At 44.0% G+C, this 16,204-nt stretch overlaps 2 protein-coding genes across 2 annotated transcripts in view; one reads left to right on the top strand and one right to left on the bottom strand.

The window, feature by feature from the left end:
• Window positions 1-14,090, top strand: part of PHLPP2 (PH domain and leucine rich repeat protein phosphatase 2) — a 42,785-nt gene extending 28,695 nt beyond the window's left edge. The window contains exons 12-19 of the mRNA XM_085305708.1: window positions 1,517-1,672; window positions 2,426-2,626; window positions 4,573-4,735; window positions 5,333-5,463; window positions 5,868-5,978; window positions 6,441-6,629; window positions 6,764-6,995; window positions 8,906-14,090. Coding sequence (XP_085161834.1) covers window positions 1,517-1,672; window positions 2,426-2,626; window positions 4,573-4,735; window positions 5,333-5,463; window positions 5,868-5,978; window positions 6,441-6,629; window positions 6,764-6,995; window positions 8,906-10,048 — 2,326 coding nt within the window. The 3' untranslated portion in view covers window positions 10,049-14,090. The remainder of the gene's footprint in view (window positions 1-1,516; window positions 1,673-2,425; window positions 2,627-4,572; window positions 4,736-5,332; window positions 5,464-5,867; window positions 5,979-6,440; window positions 6,630-6,763; window positions 6,996-8,905) is intronic.
• A 966-nt stretch (window positions 14,091-15,056) lies between these two features.
• Window positions 15,057-16,204, bottom strand: part of MARVELD3 (MARVEL domain containing 3) — a 2,064-nt gene continuing 916 nt past the window's right edge. Inside the window, exon 2 of the mRNA XM_085305742.1 lies at window positions 15,057-16,194. Within this exon, the coding sequence (XP_085161868.1) occupies window positions 15,527-16,194 (668 nt within the window). The 3' untranslated portion in view covers window positions 15,057-15,526. The remainder of the gene's footprint in view (window positions 16,195-16,204) is intronic.

Raw genomic sequence — 16,204 nt, 5'->3', positions numbered from 1 at the left:
ATTTCTCCAAGGTACCAAAGGTATCAAAGGGAGAAGCAAAGCACAACTGTTCTTAGCCTAAGAAGTGTGTTTGGTGTGCAGTGTGGTTGCAAGGAATGAGAGGCAATTTGTGGAGTAAGCTGTACTGAAATTGTATTGAATTGAAGGGTAGATTGTAGTGAAGAAATGCAGAAAGCAGTTGGAACAGTTAAGGCAGCAGACACAGCAAGTGATCTTTGCAGCAAAACTTTAATGGCTCTTAAAGGCAAGTCTGTATACCTCAAAGGCAATAAAAGGATGTGGCAGGAATGAGGTGAGAACTTAGAAAAGAGTTTTAGCCATGCAGATGGATCAAAGAATCACAGAACAGTTGAGGTTGGAAGGGACCTCTGGAGATCATCTATGCCACCCTCCCTGCTCAGTCAGGGTCACCTAAAGCTTGTTGCCCAAGGATGGAGATTTCACAACCTCTCTAGGCAACGTGTTCCAGTGCTCTGTCATCCTCACAGTAAAAAAATGTTTCCTTATGGAACTTCTTGTGTTTGAATTTTGCCTGTTGCCTCTCATCCTGTCACTAGGATGGAAAAAAAATCAAAAAAAAAAAAACATTTTAATATGGTATGCAGAAAGAATCTGCAGAATCTAGACACACAAGTGTATGTTGTGAAAAGAAACTCAGGCCATCCTAAGCACTGGAATTTACCATATCCACTGGGGAGCTCTTCCAGTACGTGTTTGTCGTCAACACCGTAGGTGCATATCTTACCCTCACTTCGGACTCCGCTACTTTTGACTTTCAGACATTGATCAGGTTAATCTAGCAGACTATAGCATAAAGAGCCTTGCATACAGGCTTTTAGATCACCATGAAGTTGCCTTTTACCCTTAGTTATTGGAAAACAGAATTATATCAAAGTGATGCAAGACAGTGTTGAGAGGAGATACCCAAGCTAGCTCTGGATTATTCAACTTGACTATAGAAATTGGTGCATCTGCATTTGCATGACCCTTTGCTCAGCATAATTAGTAATGTTAAGAAGCCACAGCATACAGAAGAAAATAGAAGTAATTGGCCCTAAAGTTGCTCCAGCATTTTTGGGTCCAAAGCTCTTCTGTGCAAGGCTGTCAGGATACAGTTCGAAGTTATCACCTCACCCAAATGCACAGGGCAGTTTTAGGCTATGTCCAGATGTGTTCAGGCATCCTTTCTCAAAACTCCTGAAATTCTCTTTGCAGTTAATGGGAATGGAGCCTTTTTATTTCAGTGAAGACTGCAATTCTCGAGAATGTGACAATAGCCTCAGAAATAAAAACAGGAGGGCTGGGCAGGCTGTTCAGACTCTGAATCTAAGTTGGCATAGGGGAAGCACTCTTACCGCATGTGCTTTTCAACTTTGTTGCATTTTATGGATCACCGTATTTTAGTTTTCTTTAGCACTACAGTCAAATTAGAGCTGGTTAAATATCCCCTTCTCCCATTCTGGGGATATGAGGAGGAGTGAATCAAATTGGTGTAGTAAACCCTGTGTCTTTCTAGGATCCTCAGCAGCCTGAGCCTTCGGAAATTGATGGTGGGGCACAATTATCTGCAGACCCTTCCACTTCTGCTGGAACACATTCCACTGGAGGTGCTGGACCTTCAGCACAACCTGGTGACTAAACTCCCTGAGACACTCTTTCTCAAGGCTCTGAAGTGAGTGACAGTGGCATGTTGTCTTCTATCTGCCTTACCTTTGGAACTGCAAAGGCTGATAGTGGCATCTACGTGACCATCCTTGTGGGGTGCTGTAGGCTTTGTTGCTGGTTGTGTAAGAGATGATGGGACATGTGCTTTATGAGGAGGTAATTCAGGTGCCATGAGAAGTCATCAAGCTGATTTAAGAATCAGTCCATGTTACTGATTAATGATGGGAAAACAGAGGCTTGCCTAACTCACCAGCCAAATAGGGAATTGGCTTCAGTTGCAGCTGCTTCTAATACCGTATTACTGCCTAGAGAGCTTTGTCTCTAAACCAGTGTACAAATTCAGGTGCAAAAGAGAAGTCATACAGATTCTCAGATGTTACAGTGGAAGGTACATCAGGTCCTCAGAGAAAAGCAAGGGAGACCCTTACTGAACAAACAATCCCTCATAAATGTTTATCTATTCAGACATGAGTCATCCCTTCCTTATTACTGACCCCCTCACAGGTTCAGGTCGTGAGCTCTTCAGTACTGACTGTTTATTGTAAAATGGTGCGTGCATTCGCAGTGCTGTGTAGCAAATAAGCCATTTGTAGACTTACAAATTTTAATGTGAGTAGCATTGTTGCACTGTATTGTCTGACCTCCAGGGTAATGCTGTTGCTCTGTCACACTAGGCATTTTTATAGCTCTTCGTCCTACTGTTATTTGGAGTGGTTTAGATGATGTGAAGTCTGATGGTTTTTGCACTTGCTATGGTTAGCCTCAGGTACCTGAATGCATCTGCAAACAGCCTGGAGTCCTTGCCCCCTGCATGTACAGGGGAGGAGAGTCTGAGCATGCTGCAGCTGCTTTACTTGACCAATAATAATCTCACAGATCAATGCATCCCTGTCTTGGTGGGACACCTAAACCTACGGATCCTTCATCTGGCAAACAACAATCTACAGACCTTCCCTGCAAGGTAAATACATAAGGCTGGTGGAGGAGATGGTGCTTACTAGCTAGATGTGGCTGCCTGACTTTGATTGTGTCTGGATCAGCATCAAAGCAAGATGCTATCTCTGCGGCTTGATGGCAAAAGCCTGCCGTTCCCAGAGGCACACAGAGAAATAACACATTGCTAGGGGTGATTGGTTCAGAGTAATGCTGGCTGCTGTGGTTCCTGTCCTTCTAGGAGTTGTGGTGAATATGTTTGGGGGGGGGGGATGGGGGCAGTATTTCTGACACTTTCAAAATTGCTGGCATGCGGCTTGCTGAGCTGCTGTTACTCACTTTTCATGGCCTTTCATTGAAAGGCCAGAAGGCCATCATGCAGGCTTATCTGAACCTGTGCCCAACACAGGTCATAAAATTTCATCAATTAATTTATATACTAGGCTCACAATCTGAGTTGAAATAAAGAGAAATCCATGCTTAATGTAAAAACTTAAAAGACTAGAGACTCCCATGTGTTCCTAGTAAGATGTTTCTGTTGCGCTTGGTTTTGTAAGTGTGCATCTTATTTCTGGTGAGAAATATTTAACTACTTCCATCAACCAATCACACTGTCCTTCTAATATGAAAGTCATGTAGTATCAGGTATTTTCCAAGTGTAGCTTAAGAAACCTTTAGCTTTCTATTCAGTATGATAAATAGACTCAGTGTATTTAGCTTCTCAGCATATGAGTAGGCTCCCGGGCCTTACATCATTCTTGTAGCTCATCTTTGAACCGTTATCAATTTTCAATGCTTTCCTGGGTATTTGGATAGCAGAACTGGACACAGCTCTACTGAAAATCAAAAGCAGAGGTAATTTGGGCTCTCAGCACCTACTTGATTCCCCTTCTGGTGACATCTTTTTATACACTGTTTTGTGCTGAGTACTAGTTCATCTGACTCGTAAGACTTTTTTGGAGACATAAGTCTGAGGATTGTTTTCTCTCTAATTGTGACTGGAAGAAGTTCCTATGTGCATAACATTCTTTTGCTAATTTAAATCACATGCTGTTAAGGATACCACATAGTTCATACTACTATATGTTGATAATCATAATTCCACCAGATTCTTCTATCTGCAAATTTTACTATGTATTGTTTTGTGAGTATGTATATATTTTTATTATTCCTTGATTATTACTTGACTCTCAGTGAATCAGTTATACATTGCTGAAGAGACTCTACTAGAAGGACTTTCACTGAATGATGATTTTTAATTCATTATTACTTTTCAGTGACCTCCACAATCCAATTTTGGGGTATTGAATGTATTTGTTTCTTCTGAATATAGTATAGAGCTAATCCTATAATGGTAGACTTCTGTGTCAGCTGAATTTATAGTCTCATTTAAAGAAAAAAAAGTTAAATTAGCACAAAAGTATAAGTTTTGTTTGTTTGTTTTTCATTAACTATGTTAGCACAATTAATTTGGTATTGATTGCATCTACACCAGCCTTGCCATGATTCTGCCTGGACCTGGTGCCAGGCTAAATAACCACTTCTAGATAAATCTGTTTATTCCTACAAAGTGCACTTATACAACTTAGCTTTTTTCAATCATCTGAGATTTTCTAGTTTCCATGATTTCCTAAATGGTTTCACTAATAGGCTGAAAAGCCCTTTTAGCACTTCTTTTTGAAAGTGATGTCATGCAGTTTATATGTCCTGCAAGTTTTCAAATTCAGATATCACAACCCTCTGCTTTAGTGCTGTAGGAGTTGGTGACGAAGGGAACTGTCTCTTGTATAATCCAAGTCTGGTATCTGGGGATTCCCAGATCTTATTACAGCATCTCTTTGGATTTACTGTCTTCTGTTAATGAATCAGAAATGTCACTGGTAAAGGACAGTGTCTGTGGATACTGTGTCTGCCGATTCAGAAGGTGACAAGTTCTGGTCTGTAAAGTATGGTATACTTTTGTTTCTCTTTCAGCAAACTGAGTAAGCTGGAGCACTTGGAAGAGCTGAATCTCAGTGGCAACAAACTGAAAACAATTCCCACAACAGTGGCAAACTGCAAACTACTTCATACACTTATTGCACATTCTAATGAAATCAGCATCTTTCCAGAGATCCTGCATTTGCCCCATATTCAGGTATTCTTATGGAGAGAGTAAAGAGATATCAGAGTGAGGTTTGGGTGGGAGAATGGAAAGTAACTGATAGGAGAGGAACTAGAGATGCCAGCATTTTGCTTGATCAGCCTGATGGTATAGAATATGTGTTCTAAATCTATCATTTATCTTAGTTGAACAAGGATGGTTCATCTCTTATTCACCTTCATCTGTTTCGAACTTGGTATATTTCTGATGTATCATTTGAGGCAGTTAGGAAGTATTGTATAGGTAGGTAAATGTATGGGCCTTGTATTATCTTTAGTGAGACCTATTCTTTCAATGTTGGGGTCCTGGCTATTGCAGGCTATAAGTATTTGCTACTTGTAAGTTACTTATCTACTGATAGGCCAGCCCCATTTTTCACAGCCTCCTTGTGGGATATGATGAGTGGTGAGTAAGAAAAGTAGCAATGGAGTCTCCAGAGGTGCAAGGATAACAGAGTCATGGGGGCAAGGGAAACAGAGTTAATCTATAGAGGTAAAGACCATGTGATATTAGAAAGGAGCACTCAAGTAACTGATCCCGTGAGGGAACAGAAAATAGTTCCTTTTTCATTGTGCTTTTCTGATACTGCAGTTTGTAGACTTGAGCTGCAATGAATTAACTGAAATCCTGATCCCTGAGGTACTGCCCAGTGCCTTGCAAGAACTGGACCTGACCGGAAACACAAACCTGGTGCTAGAACACAAGACATTGGATATCTTCAGGTGAGCCATTGAGATGCCAGGCCTGTAGTGACCTGCAGAGGGAAGGGTAACACTGTCCCAGGAGGGGGAATGGGATACTCTTGTGTGTATTGCAGCACTGCAAGATGTTACAGTGTTCCTGTTCCTCACCTAAGGCACCTGAAGCTTTCTATCTTGTGACAAGGATAAAGGCTGGGTCTGTATCAGCAGAGCAATCGGAAAACTTCTTAGGTCATATGAGGGTCTCCCAGCTGTCTCTTGCATAAACTACCAGACAGCTCTAGAAGGCCAAGTCCTTAACCTCCTTTCCTCGATGCAGTTTTTTCCACCGGCTTCTGTCCAAAACTCTAGACTGTATGTGGTCTTTTGGCCACAAGCTGTTCAGTGGGGTCTAGGAAAGAATGATTTTTTTTCTCTCTCCATAGTCACATTACTACACTGAAGATTGACGCTAAGTCCTCCCTCATAGCAGACTCAGGACTCACTTCTACCTTCTGGAATCATGGGGTAGCTGAGATGGCAGGCCAAAGAAATAAGTGAGTATTGTGGTCTGCTGGACCCTGACACTGTGTCCTCAGAGTGCTAAGCTGGGCACACTGCTAACATCCAAGCAGACTTGCTTTACTGGGTAGCTCATCCATCCCTCTGTCTCCCTGGATCTCTTTCTCAGTCCTGGTAACTCAAGTCTCCTTGTTGTCTTCTCCCTCATTTCTCATGCTTATCCTGGGATACTTGGGCTTTGCTTCTCACCCTAGCAAGATACTTTTGCTCTTGTTTGCGGGCTCTGTCCATTGCTCTCTCCCCAGTGCGGACAAGGAGAGTCCAGGAGTTCTAGTAGTAACCAGAAGCTATACATCTTATGGAGCAGTGGGCAAAGGGACAGTGGCTTTGCTGCTCTGTGAGAACAACACTCAGAGGAAGGTGTCTGATGGCTGTAGTGACAGGGATAGTGTAATCCTTTGAGACAGATTAACTTTGTGTGTATGCTTTTCTGATAGGCTGTGTGTGTCGTCCCTGGCCCTGGGGAGCTTTGCAGAGGGGATGGAGGCTGTGTATGGCTTGTTTGATGGTGACAAGAATGAAGAGTTGCCACGCCTGCTGCAGTGCACCATGGCCGATGTGCTCCTGGAGGAGGTACAGCAGTCAGACATGATGTTCATGTCCAACACCTTCTTGGTCTCCCACAGGTAGGACAGTGAGCGAGCTGGTCCCAGTGGGACCTGCAAAGGCACATCGTGTAATGTGCTTTGTGGGGTGAGACAGCCTTCCAGAATGCCTGTCACTGAAGTATGGAGCCTTCCTACACCTTCTTCTTCAACAGGAAGCTGGGCATGGCTGGGCAGAAGCTGGGCTCCTCTGCTGTCCTTTGTTATATTCGTCATGATGTGGCTGATCCAGCCAGCAACTTTTCTCTAACAGTGGCCAATGTGGGGACGTGCCAAGCCATTTTGTGTCGAAGTGGAAAACCACTGCCTCTCTCCAAGGTCTTCAGTCTTGAACAATGTTCAGAAGAAGCCAAGAGAGTCAAGGAGCAAAAAGCCATTATAACAGAGGTTGGTTTGGACTTTCTTCACCTCAGCTTCTACCCTCCAGTAAAGGCATGATTTGAGTGCATGCCATGCTGGGCTCTGCTGGCTGTGCAATACAGCTTGGCAAGGTTCGCATAAAGATGTTGGGATCGCTTGTCTGTTACCTCTTGTTCTGTTTCTCTTGCTAATTAACTATTCAATATGATGTGTTCCTAAAATGCCCATCAGGGCCTGAGAATGATAGATACAGGACACAAAGGATGGTTTAAGGAGGAAGTAGGGGAGAAGAAAATAGGTAAAAAGCTAAAGGAAAGGAAGTACGTGATACAGAGCAAGACCTGGGTGAGGGTGGAGAAGAGCCACTCTGGGCAACAGAGCGGGACCTGGAATATCATCCTGTGTCAAAAGCTATGAAATATCTAGTCTGTCTGTGGTACCTCTTGGAAAGTATGACTCAAGTATCTCTCCTTGGAGTTCTTCCATTTTTTCCTCAATAAAAGTAGAGAATTAGTGGCTCTTGAGACATGCAGAACATGGTTATTGAGTATACTACATGTGGAAATTTTAATGCAGAAAAGGCAAATATTAGTGTTTTTCTGCAAAAGCATTAAAACAATTTATGGATAAATATCTCTCTTTTTTTTCTTTTTTAATTTGGAAATAACAGGGAAGTTCCAAAGAACTGGAAAATAGCTAGCATGTGTCAAACAGATGAGTTGGAAATGCGTAGAGGCCTTAGTTGATGCTAATTTGGTTAATGTCAGCATTGATCCAGAATGCAGTCAGTTAAGAACTGAGAAGTCTGTGCCAGTCATATTAATTTTATGTACAGTGAGTCTCTTAAAAAGTATCAGATTTGTCTGATAAGTGAGATCAAAAGCTTTTTTTCTGACAGGGATAGTCTCTAAATGTATTATAGCTCTATGAGGCTCTGTATTTCACAGCATTCTGATCAATGTAGCACACCAAGTGATTTAAAAACTAGGTGATAAGTGGGTTTTTAAAAATACCTTGCAAATGAAATCGTTGTCTAAGGAGACTTCTTTGCATGTGTTCTCTGCTGCTTCTTTATAATAATAATAATCAGCAATATTGAAGAACATGTAGAGGGTACATAAATTGATGAAGTTGTAAATACTGATTTGTATGAGTCAGTGCTGTGCTTTATTCTGGATTATTTGAGCGCATGGGCTCATGTGAACAATATGCTACTTAATATGCAAGAAGTTAAAACACAGGCAAGAACACTAGGGAAACTGTGTGCTCTGTATGCACTGACCTAGAAAAGAGACTGAGGGTTCTGTCAGTAATTTTGTATCCAGGAGATTGAAGGCTGGCCTTGTACTAGTGAGCCAGAAGACTATCTGGTGGAAATAGAATGGAGATAAGTAATACCTCCAACTTACAGCATTAGTATGATCACTACTTGCTGTTTTCTTCCTCGGGGTATAATGTCCGTGCTTCAGAATGCATGTTAACAAAGTTGGAAATAGTTCAAAAAATGCACAGAAATTATTTAATGCTTGGATAATCTGCCTTGCAATGAGAAAGTAGAAGGTCTTAATCTCACTCATAGTTAAAAAACGAGTTTCATTCAAGAGCCATAAGTGAGATTCTCTGACTAGTGTGTTGCAGGTATTTCAGTTACACATTTCAAAAGATTCATTATAACATGCACATAGAATGCAGCAAAAATGCTTGTTGGGTAACACTTTGTTACTGCCAGTATGGGGGATGATAGGTACTGTGAATGTCTGCACTGAAGTACCTGTACCCTGATCCCTTGTTCCTAGACTTGTAGCTGACTTAGCTGTGTCTGTGTTTTACTGGCATTTCTCAAGGGCTCCAAACCTGTATGTGTGCAAGAGAAAGACTATTCTCAGAATGATCTGTGGTAGGCCTAATGCCACTGCTACATTTCTTTTTGTTTGCAGGACAACAAGGTTAATGGTGTGACTTGCTGTACTCGCATGCTGGGCTGCACATACTTGCATCCCTGGATCCTGCCCAAGCCGCATGTCAGTTGCATTCCACTGACTGTACAAGATGAGTTGCTACTTCTGGGGAACAAAGCTCTCTGGGAGTACCTTTCTTACACAGAGGCTATTTCAGCTGTGCGCCATCTACATGATCCGCTAGCTGCCGCAAAGAAACTCTGCACTTTAGCCCAAAGCTATGGTTGCCAAGACAACTTAGGTGCAATGGTGGTGTGCCTGAACATTAGTGAGGACAGCTGCACTTGCGAGATGCATGGACTCACTCTGCCAGGCTCTGGGGGATTTAGTTCAGCCACAACCAAACTAGCGACACCTTCCTCTAGCAGTGGAATTGCTTCAGAGTTCAGCAGTGAACTGTCTGCTTCTGAGGTTAGCAGTGAGGTAGGCTCTACTGCTTCAGATGAACACAGTGCTGCTGGTCTTGAGGGCAGCTTGCTACCACGACAAGAGCGACGTTGCAGCCTACATCCTGTACTCCCCTCAAGCATCTTTCAGCGCCAACCTTCCTGTGCCACATTCTCTAGTAACCAGTCTGACAATGGGCTGGATAGCGATGATGAGCAGCCTGTGGAGGGTGTCATGACGAATGGCAGTAAAGTGGAAGTGGAGGTGGACATCCACTGTTGTAAAGGAAAGGGGCTGGAGTTTGAACCCTCTGTTGCAGAGTACAGCTCCTCTGCTGCAGTGTCAGAGGATGACTCTGATGGGCTTGTCCTCATGATTCAGAGACAGAACAGTGTAAACAGCAACACTGTGCAGGCCGGAGTCAAGGAGAAGTGTGAACTGCAGAAATCACCTTCCACATGCTGTCTCTATGGAAAGAAGCTTTCCAATGGCTCCATAGTGCCCTTGGAGGAGAGCCTTGACCTCATCGAAGTAGCCACAGAGGCACCCAAGAAGAAAACAGGCTATTTTGCTGCTCCATCCCAGATGGAGCCAGAAGATCAGTTTGTGGTGCCACCTGGTCTGGAGGAGGAAGTGAAGGAACAAATGAAGCAGCACCAGGAGAATGGAGCAGATCAGGAGCAGAAAGAGGAGCCTGCAGCAGCTCTGCCAGAGGAGTTTGATACAGCTTTGTAACCTTATAAGTACTGCTCCCACACTGTCTGTCCCATAGGGGTTGTCTTGCCCTCCAAGGGGATCTGGGATCTGTAAGGAGTACAGGCATCTGCTGCTTCCTCAGTGGAACAGAGGAAGATTTGGGAGTGCTAATGTCTGGGCTGTCCGGTTTTCACTGTAGAGCCTCAGCTATTCTATGAGCATTCAGACCAGCAGCTGAGCTCTGTTAGGGACTGCCTGGAAATTGTGCAAGTGCTAGGAAGAAGGCAGGTGTTTCAACATCTACCAATAACTCCTTTCCCCTGAGGTTCTGCCAGCCCTGCAGGTGAGAGGCTGGCATCTGTGTAGGTAGTGAGGAGGCTGCTAAGGCGCACATGCAGTATTCAGAGTCATGTGAATATTTCTGACCCAGCCCCTTGACAGCACCTAACTTTGTTTTTCCTTGAAAGAATACAGCTAGTTGCAATGAGGCTGACCCAAGAGTGGTTTCCTACATGCAATGCAAGCACTTTCATTGATTGCACTCAGGCTATTCTCCTCCCCATCAGCCCAGCACTTTATTACTTAGGGTCGGAGGAGAGAGCGCTCCGGTGACCCTGTCCACAGCAGATGTGGGAGGGGCTTTTCTCAGTGAGTATTATTAGGGCCCTGGAAAATTCAGGGTACCAGTGCCCTGATAAGCACTGGTGCAGGGAAGAAAAAGGGGTTTGATGGGGACAGCCTAAGCAGGATGAGGAAATATACAGCTGGGTCGTAAGTGGATGCCTGCTGATTTTTTACGTGGAGCACAGGAGATCAACAGTGGGCTTGTTGATTGATGTAATCTATAGAGGTAGTGTTCATAGCTGCAGGGCTCAAACCCATTCCTGCAGCTTGGCCACCTCCATCATCGATGCATCACAGTAGAGAATTCCTATATCCAGAAGATAAGGGATGAAACCAAGAGCTCCTTCTCATTTTGGTGAGGTACTCAGTCTACAGGAAGCGTAGATGTGAGCAGTGGTGCGCTGGTCTAAGGCTAGCGAGCAGTTGGGCTGCCCCTCATATGCTGAGGAAGCATACAGTGATCTATTCCACCTGCATAAACCTCTTCAGCCACAGCATCTTTGCTTGCCTCTGAAAGCGGGAGTCATTTTGCAAATCCACAGCCACCTGCATTTTATGGTACATGCCCAAACTGGCAGCAAACAAGGTGAAAGCATACTTGTTTCTGCTTAGTTTTCAATGCAAAAGGAAAAATGGAGTTTTTTCACCTTAAGAACATCTGTATCAGCACTGGGAAGGAGGTGTTTAAAACAGTTCCACTAATGGTAAACTGTCTAGTGTCTGCTCAGCATATGCACTGTGATTCCTTTAAGGTTCTTGACACAGGGCATCAATTGGCTGCCTATGTCATCATCTTCAGAAAGTGTCGTGAAGAGACCACTGCTGTAGTGTGCAGATGTCTTCCCGAGCTGGAAGCAGCTGCCCTAGTCACATCAGTGGTGTAATAACCCTGATTGTAACATGGGCTAGTGCCTTTTCTTGTTCATTAACTATATTTATGAAGAAAAACCTGAAAGTTTTTTCTCAAGAGTTCTGAAGGATTTGAGTTGTGTATTTTGTTAGAGCGTGGTGCTGCGAATGCCAAGGTCGCAGGTTCAATCCCTGTATGGGCTACGCTGAGGGTTGGACTAGATGATCTCCAGAGGTCCCTTCCAACCTTACCATTCTATGATTCTATGATTTTGGATGAAATTCAGATGTTGCTCAAAAGGAAATACTGTGTAGACAACTTGTTGGATTCTCACAACATAGATTTTGTGACATAATCTAACAGAGTTTCACTCAGATTTCAGAGCTCCTTGAATTTTTTTTTTCACTAGGAAAAATGCATTTTTACCATGCAGAAGAGAACAAATTTTTTAAGTGTCTATTTCATTTGGAAACAAAGAGAAAAGTTTATTCCTAGAATCACAGGATCATCAGCATTTTGAATCCTCAGGAATCAACAAAAGAAAAAGATTTAAAAGCTAAAAATAAAAATTCTTTGAGGTTCTCTTCATATAAGTATACAGAAAAGGCTCATTCCAGTATGTTTGACAGTTACCTTTAATTCTTTCACTGGTGATAATTTTATCAAAAATCTCTGCCCAACCTATCAGTTTCTGAAACCTGACAACAGGGCTGCAAAACAGCTACTGTTCAGTGTGAAGCAGATGCAGAAATGTGCTCCATTTTCTGCATAAGACTGTGACAAACTTTGCACTAGGAGAGTGGCACATATTAATGCGAATCGGGTCTTTATTTCTTGCACTGATGTGGAAAGTCCAGTGGTCCAGATGCCAGTCTGAACCAGTAGCACTGCAGGAAGTTTGTCATGAATGGCTCTATTCAGCTCAGCGGCAAAAGGACAGGATTAAGAAAAACAGAAAGCTCCATCTTGGAGCATACAAGGTGGTTTAGCTGCTCTTCCTCATGGGAGTGGCAAAATGGAGTCCAAGGAATTTCCACTTAGCCTTTTCTCCAATGTTGTTTCTGGTTTTGAAACAGAAAGAAAGTTTAGTACAACCAGCTGCTATTTTCTGTGGGTGTGAGCTGGAAGGACATGACTTATTCTCTCAAACACTACATAGAATCCACAGCTTCCTCTGGTCTTTCTATGTTGATTTATGAACTGCTTGTCTGATTCTGGACAGCACAGCCTGAGTGCTCCCCTCTGCTGCCATTTGTTTTTCTGCTTCCTTAGATGCAGGAAGCATCTACCTTGTCTTCCTCACCCGACCTATTAACACCACCTTATATTTCAAGCTCCTTGGGAGCACTGCTGTGTGTGCGGTGAGTAAGAATAGGCAAGTCTAGCGATGGAGTCACAGCAAGGGATAGAAAGTGTTAACCCACTTCCCTTTCTGTTCTTTTCCAGTCTCTTCTCTGAATTTTGTATGTGGTTGTTGCACAGATGCATCATCTCCACAGAGCCACAGCACTAAGAATGTCCCATTCATTAATTATCAGGCTAAATGAACTTACTGTTGGAGAGGGGTTATGAGCTTGAGGTCATCAGACACACTCTTGTCCCTGCTGAGGGCAATGCCAGGCCTGCCATGTTGCAGGGAGCACAGGCAGGTTTGGCTAGTGGGTTAGAGTGTATCCATCTCTTCAGTAATGCTGGCCCTGCTGATGAACATGCTCACCAAGAACAGGTACTTTGAAGGCACTGACCTGTTTGCTCTATCCTTTCCAGTAAGGCTTCAGCAAAAGGAATTTTTTGCTGAATCCAGTCCTCCAGTAAGGAGTGGCTGATGCCAGAGTATTAAGGATAAAGGATAGCTTCCAAATTGCTCCCAGCATGTGGAACAGGCTAGGTGGAGGCAGCACTACTGATTCCTGGAATTTGATTGGACTCCTGAACTAGATGGGAAGGTGAAGTTTTCAAAGCAGCAGCAAACATTTCCCTTTCTGGGGGAGAGGCGGCTTTGCAGCCTGTGGTCCTGCTAGTACACAGGACATTCAGCCACACCTAAGGCCCTTGAACTTCAGGAGCTTTTGCACTCTTTCCTGGATGGTGATGGCTTTCACGTCACTTGCCAAAGGGCCTTTTTCAGGCAGTAGGTTCACATCTTTGGTTTTGTGCGATCGTTGTCTGCTGTTCTCTTGCCATCTGAAGACTTGTAGTGTGGTTGTTTCTTTTGTTTTGTTTTTATTTTTAAATATTACCTTTTTTAACTTGACTCACATGAGCCGGAGCATGTTAAAGAAAAATTGCAGCACATTCTGTTGTTTATAAAATAATCTTTTTATCCATGCTTTTTGTTTTAAAATTGAGACTTTTATGTATTCCATTCTAGCATGAAGCTATAATAATCCCTTCTTCACTGTATATGGGAGTAGGTTGTTTACTGAATGCACCTTCAGCACTGTAGCCTGTGTGTGTTGCTTCAGAGAGGCAAATGGTGTTAAGATTGCTGGAAAACACTATTCCATTGATTCTTTATTCAGATGCACAGAACAGTTCAGGAAGGAAGAATATTTTTGCATCAACTTTTCAGCTAACTTAGCAATAAAGATTTTTACTTTCATCTAACTATATATTCTGGTTCCATTACTGCACTGGAGGGAATTTGTGCAATATTCCAGTCAAGCATAGCTATGGCTAGCCATAGCCACATCATAAGAGCTTCTTCACTGAGCTCTGTGTGGTTACTTCCACTCAACAGCCTCCCCTGCATAAGCTACTTGCAGGACACTGTGAAGGTAGACTTCGTAAGTACCAAGCATTAGGCAGCTTTCTGTTCCCTGACAAGAGGAATCCTGCCCAGTAGACTAACTCTAAATGGTAGTGCTACTCTCTGAAGTAGCTTAGTAACTACTAAGGAGGAGGAGAAATCAAATAAAGCCAGAAGTACTTGGAGTGTTACTGTTAAGAATATTTCTTCTACTTTTGTATCTCTACTTCCAACCAGTATTTCAGACTTCAGAAATCATGAAGATTTAGTCAGTGGTGCCAGTGAAACTGGAGATAAATTTAGGACAAAGCACATTTCTGGTGTTCATGGTGTTCAGTGGGATTTGCTGCTTTTGTTTGTTTGTTTGTTCTTTTCAGCACAGGTCTGATCTGTGAGACCAGTGGTTGTTCCATCTTCATATGGACAATGCATACAATGGCCATTGCTCAGAAATGACACTTCATTCTGAGGCATGATTCTGTGATTCTAGTGCTACATATTTTCTGTTACATTTCCTATAAAAGCTAAAAAAATTTTTTGAAAGAGTTAATTTCACCTTTAATTGTTTGTAAACAGTACCAGAGCAGCATCTCATTTCTTCAACATGTACACTGAGAATGTATATTGAGAACAATATTTTTCTGTCTTAAACCACCTGTTTCTCAGTTTTAAGCTTATACAGCTTTTGCCTGATTATCCCAACCCTAGGAGTCCTTTCAAGCAAAACTGTTGTATAAAAGATATGACATCATTTCATATAGAGAGAGGCAATCCCCAAGTCAGTTTGAAAAGAAGGCACTGTGTCACAGATTAGGCTGCATGTATTCATCATAAGAAACTTCATTCAAATATGCAATGATGAGAAAAGAAATGCACATTTGATCCATCTTACATTTATCTGATTTGTCATATCTATTCATTAGCTGAATCAATTAATTCCTATATCATTATTGAGGGTGTCCTGCCAGCAACATATAGCAAGATCTTAGAGAAGAGCAAGACATCCCACATAGAGGGGATGGACTCCCGTGCAACTTGCAAGGCAGGCAACTTGCTGGAGTCATTCCTGCTAAGAAACAGCCACCAGATGAAGACAATCTACGAGACTAATTATGTGTCCACTAATAATTTAACAATGCAAATTCAAGTTAAGAACAGTGTGGCTCTACTTTAGCTGAAGCTATTCTGTGTTGGAGTGCGTGCTGCCCATGGGCAAGAAAAAATGAGCAGCTTCCTCTCAGCACGGAGGCTGGCACAAGGGTCATTACGAAAGCAGAGGTGACAGAGCTCCCTTCTAATGCTCATACATCTGTGCTGGCTTCTGTTTCAGCCTGCGAACTGTCGTGTACTCCTTGATGGCAAGGCCAGCGCTGAGCAGGTACGCCACAATAGCAATGCAGCCTGAGAGGCCGGCGGCTATCTCTGCCCCGTGCAGGCTGCACCTAAAGCCTTGATAGCCTTTGCTTTGGTAAAGGTGCTCTCTCTCTCTGCACAGGGAGGAGTTATAAGCTTCCAGCAGCTCGTGGAAGAAGTAGTACAAAGCAGGCAGCAAGCCAATTGCAACCAGCGTGTCGAGGGCGCCCTCGAGCAGCAGCCAGGCCGGGAGCCGCCGCGACAGCCGCCCGAGGGCAGCCCCGAGGAGCAGGCAGGCGGAGAGCAGCAGCGCGCCGCCCGCGGCCATGGCGGCCCTGGCGGCCGGCAGCTTCCGCAGCCGGAACTGCTCGTCCAGGCGCTGGGCCCGCTCGCCGTCCGCGCCGCCGAAGCCGCTGTAGGCCCCGCCGTACTGGTAGTAGTAGATGCCCCCCAGGCCGGGGATGCCGGTGTAGCCGCCCGCGGAGCCGTGCGACACGGAGCCGCAGACGAGGACGAGCAGAGCGAGCAGCGCCTGCACCGCGCGGCAGCACGCTGCGGGCAGAGCGGGCTGGTGGGCGGCGCGGCCCCGGCCCCGGCCCCGGCTCAGCCCTGCCCGGCC

This window comes from Rhea americana, unplaced genomic scaffold (assembly GCF_003343005.1).
Source record: "Rhea americana isolate MKP2758 unplaced genomic scaffold, rheAme1 scaffold_226, whole genome shotgun sequence".
Lineage (NCBI taxonomy): Eukaryota > Metazoa > Chordata > Aves > Rheiformes > Rheidae > Rhea > Rhea americana.
The sequence above is the reverse complement of the archived record's forward strand: the minus strand, read 5'-3'. Positions and strand labels throughout refer to the sequence as shown.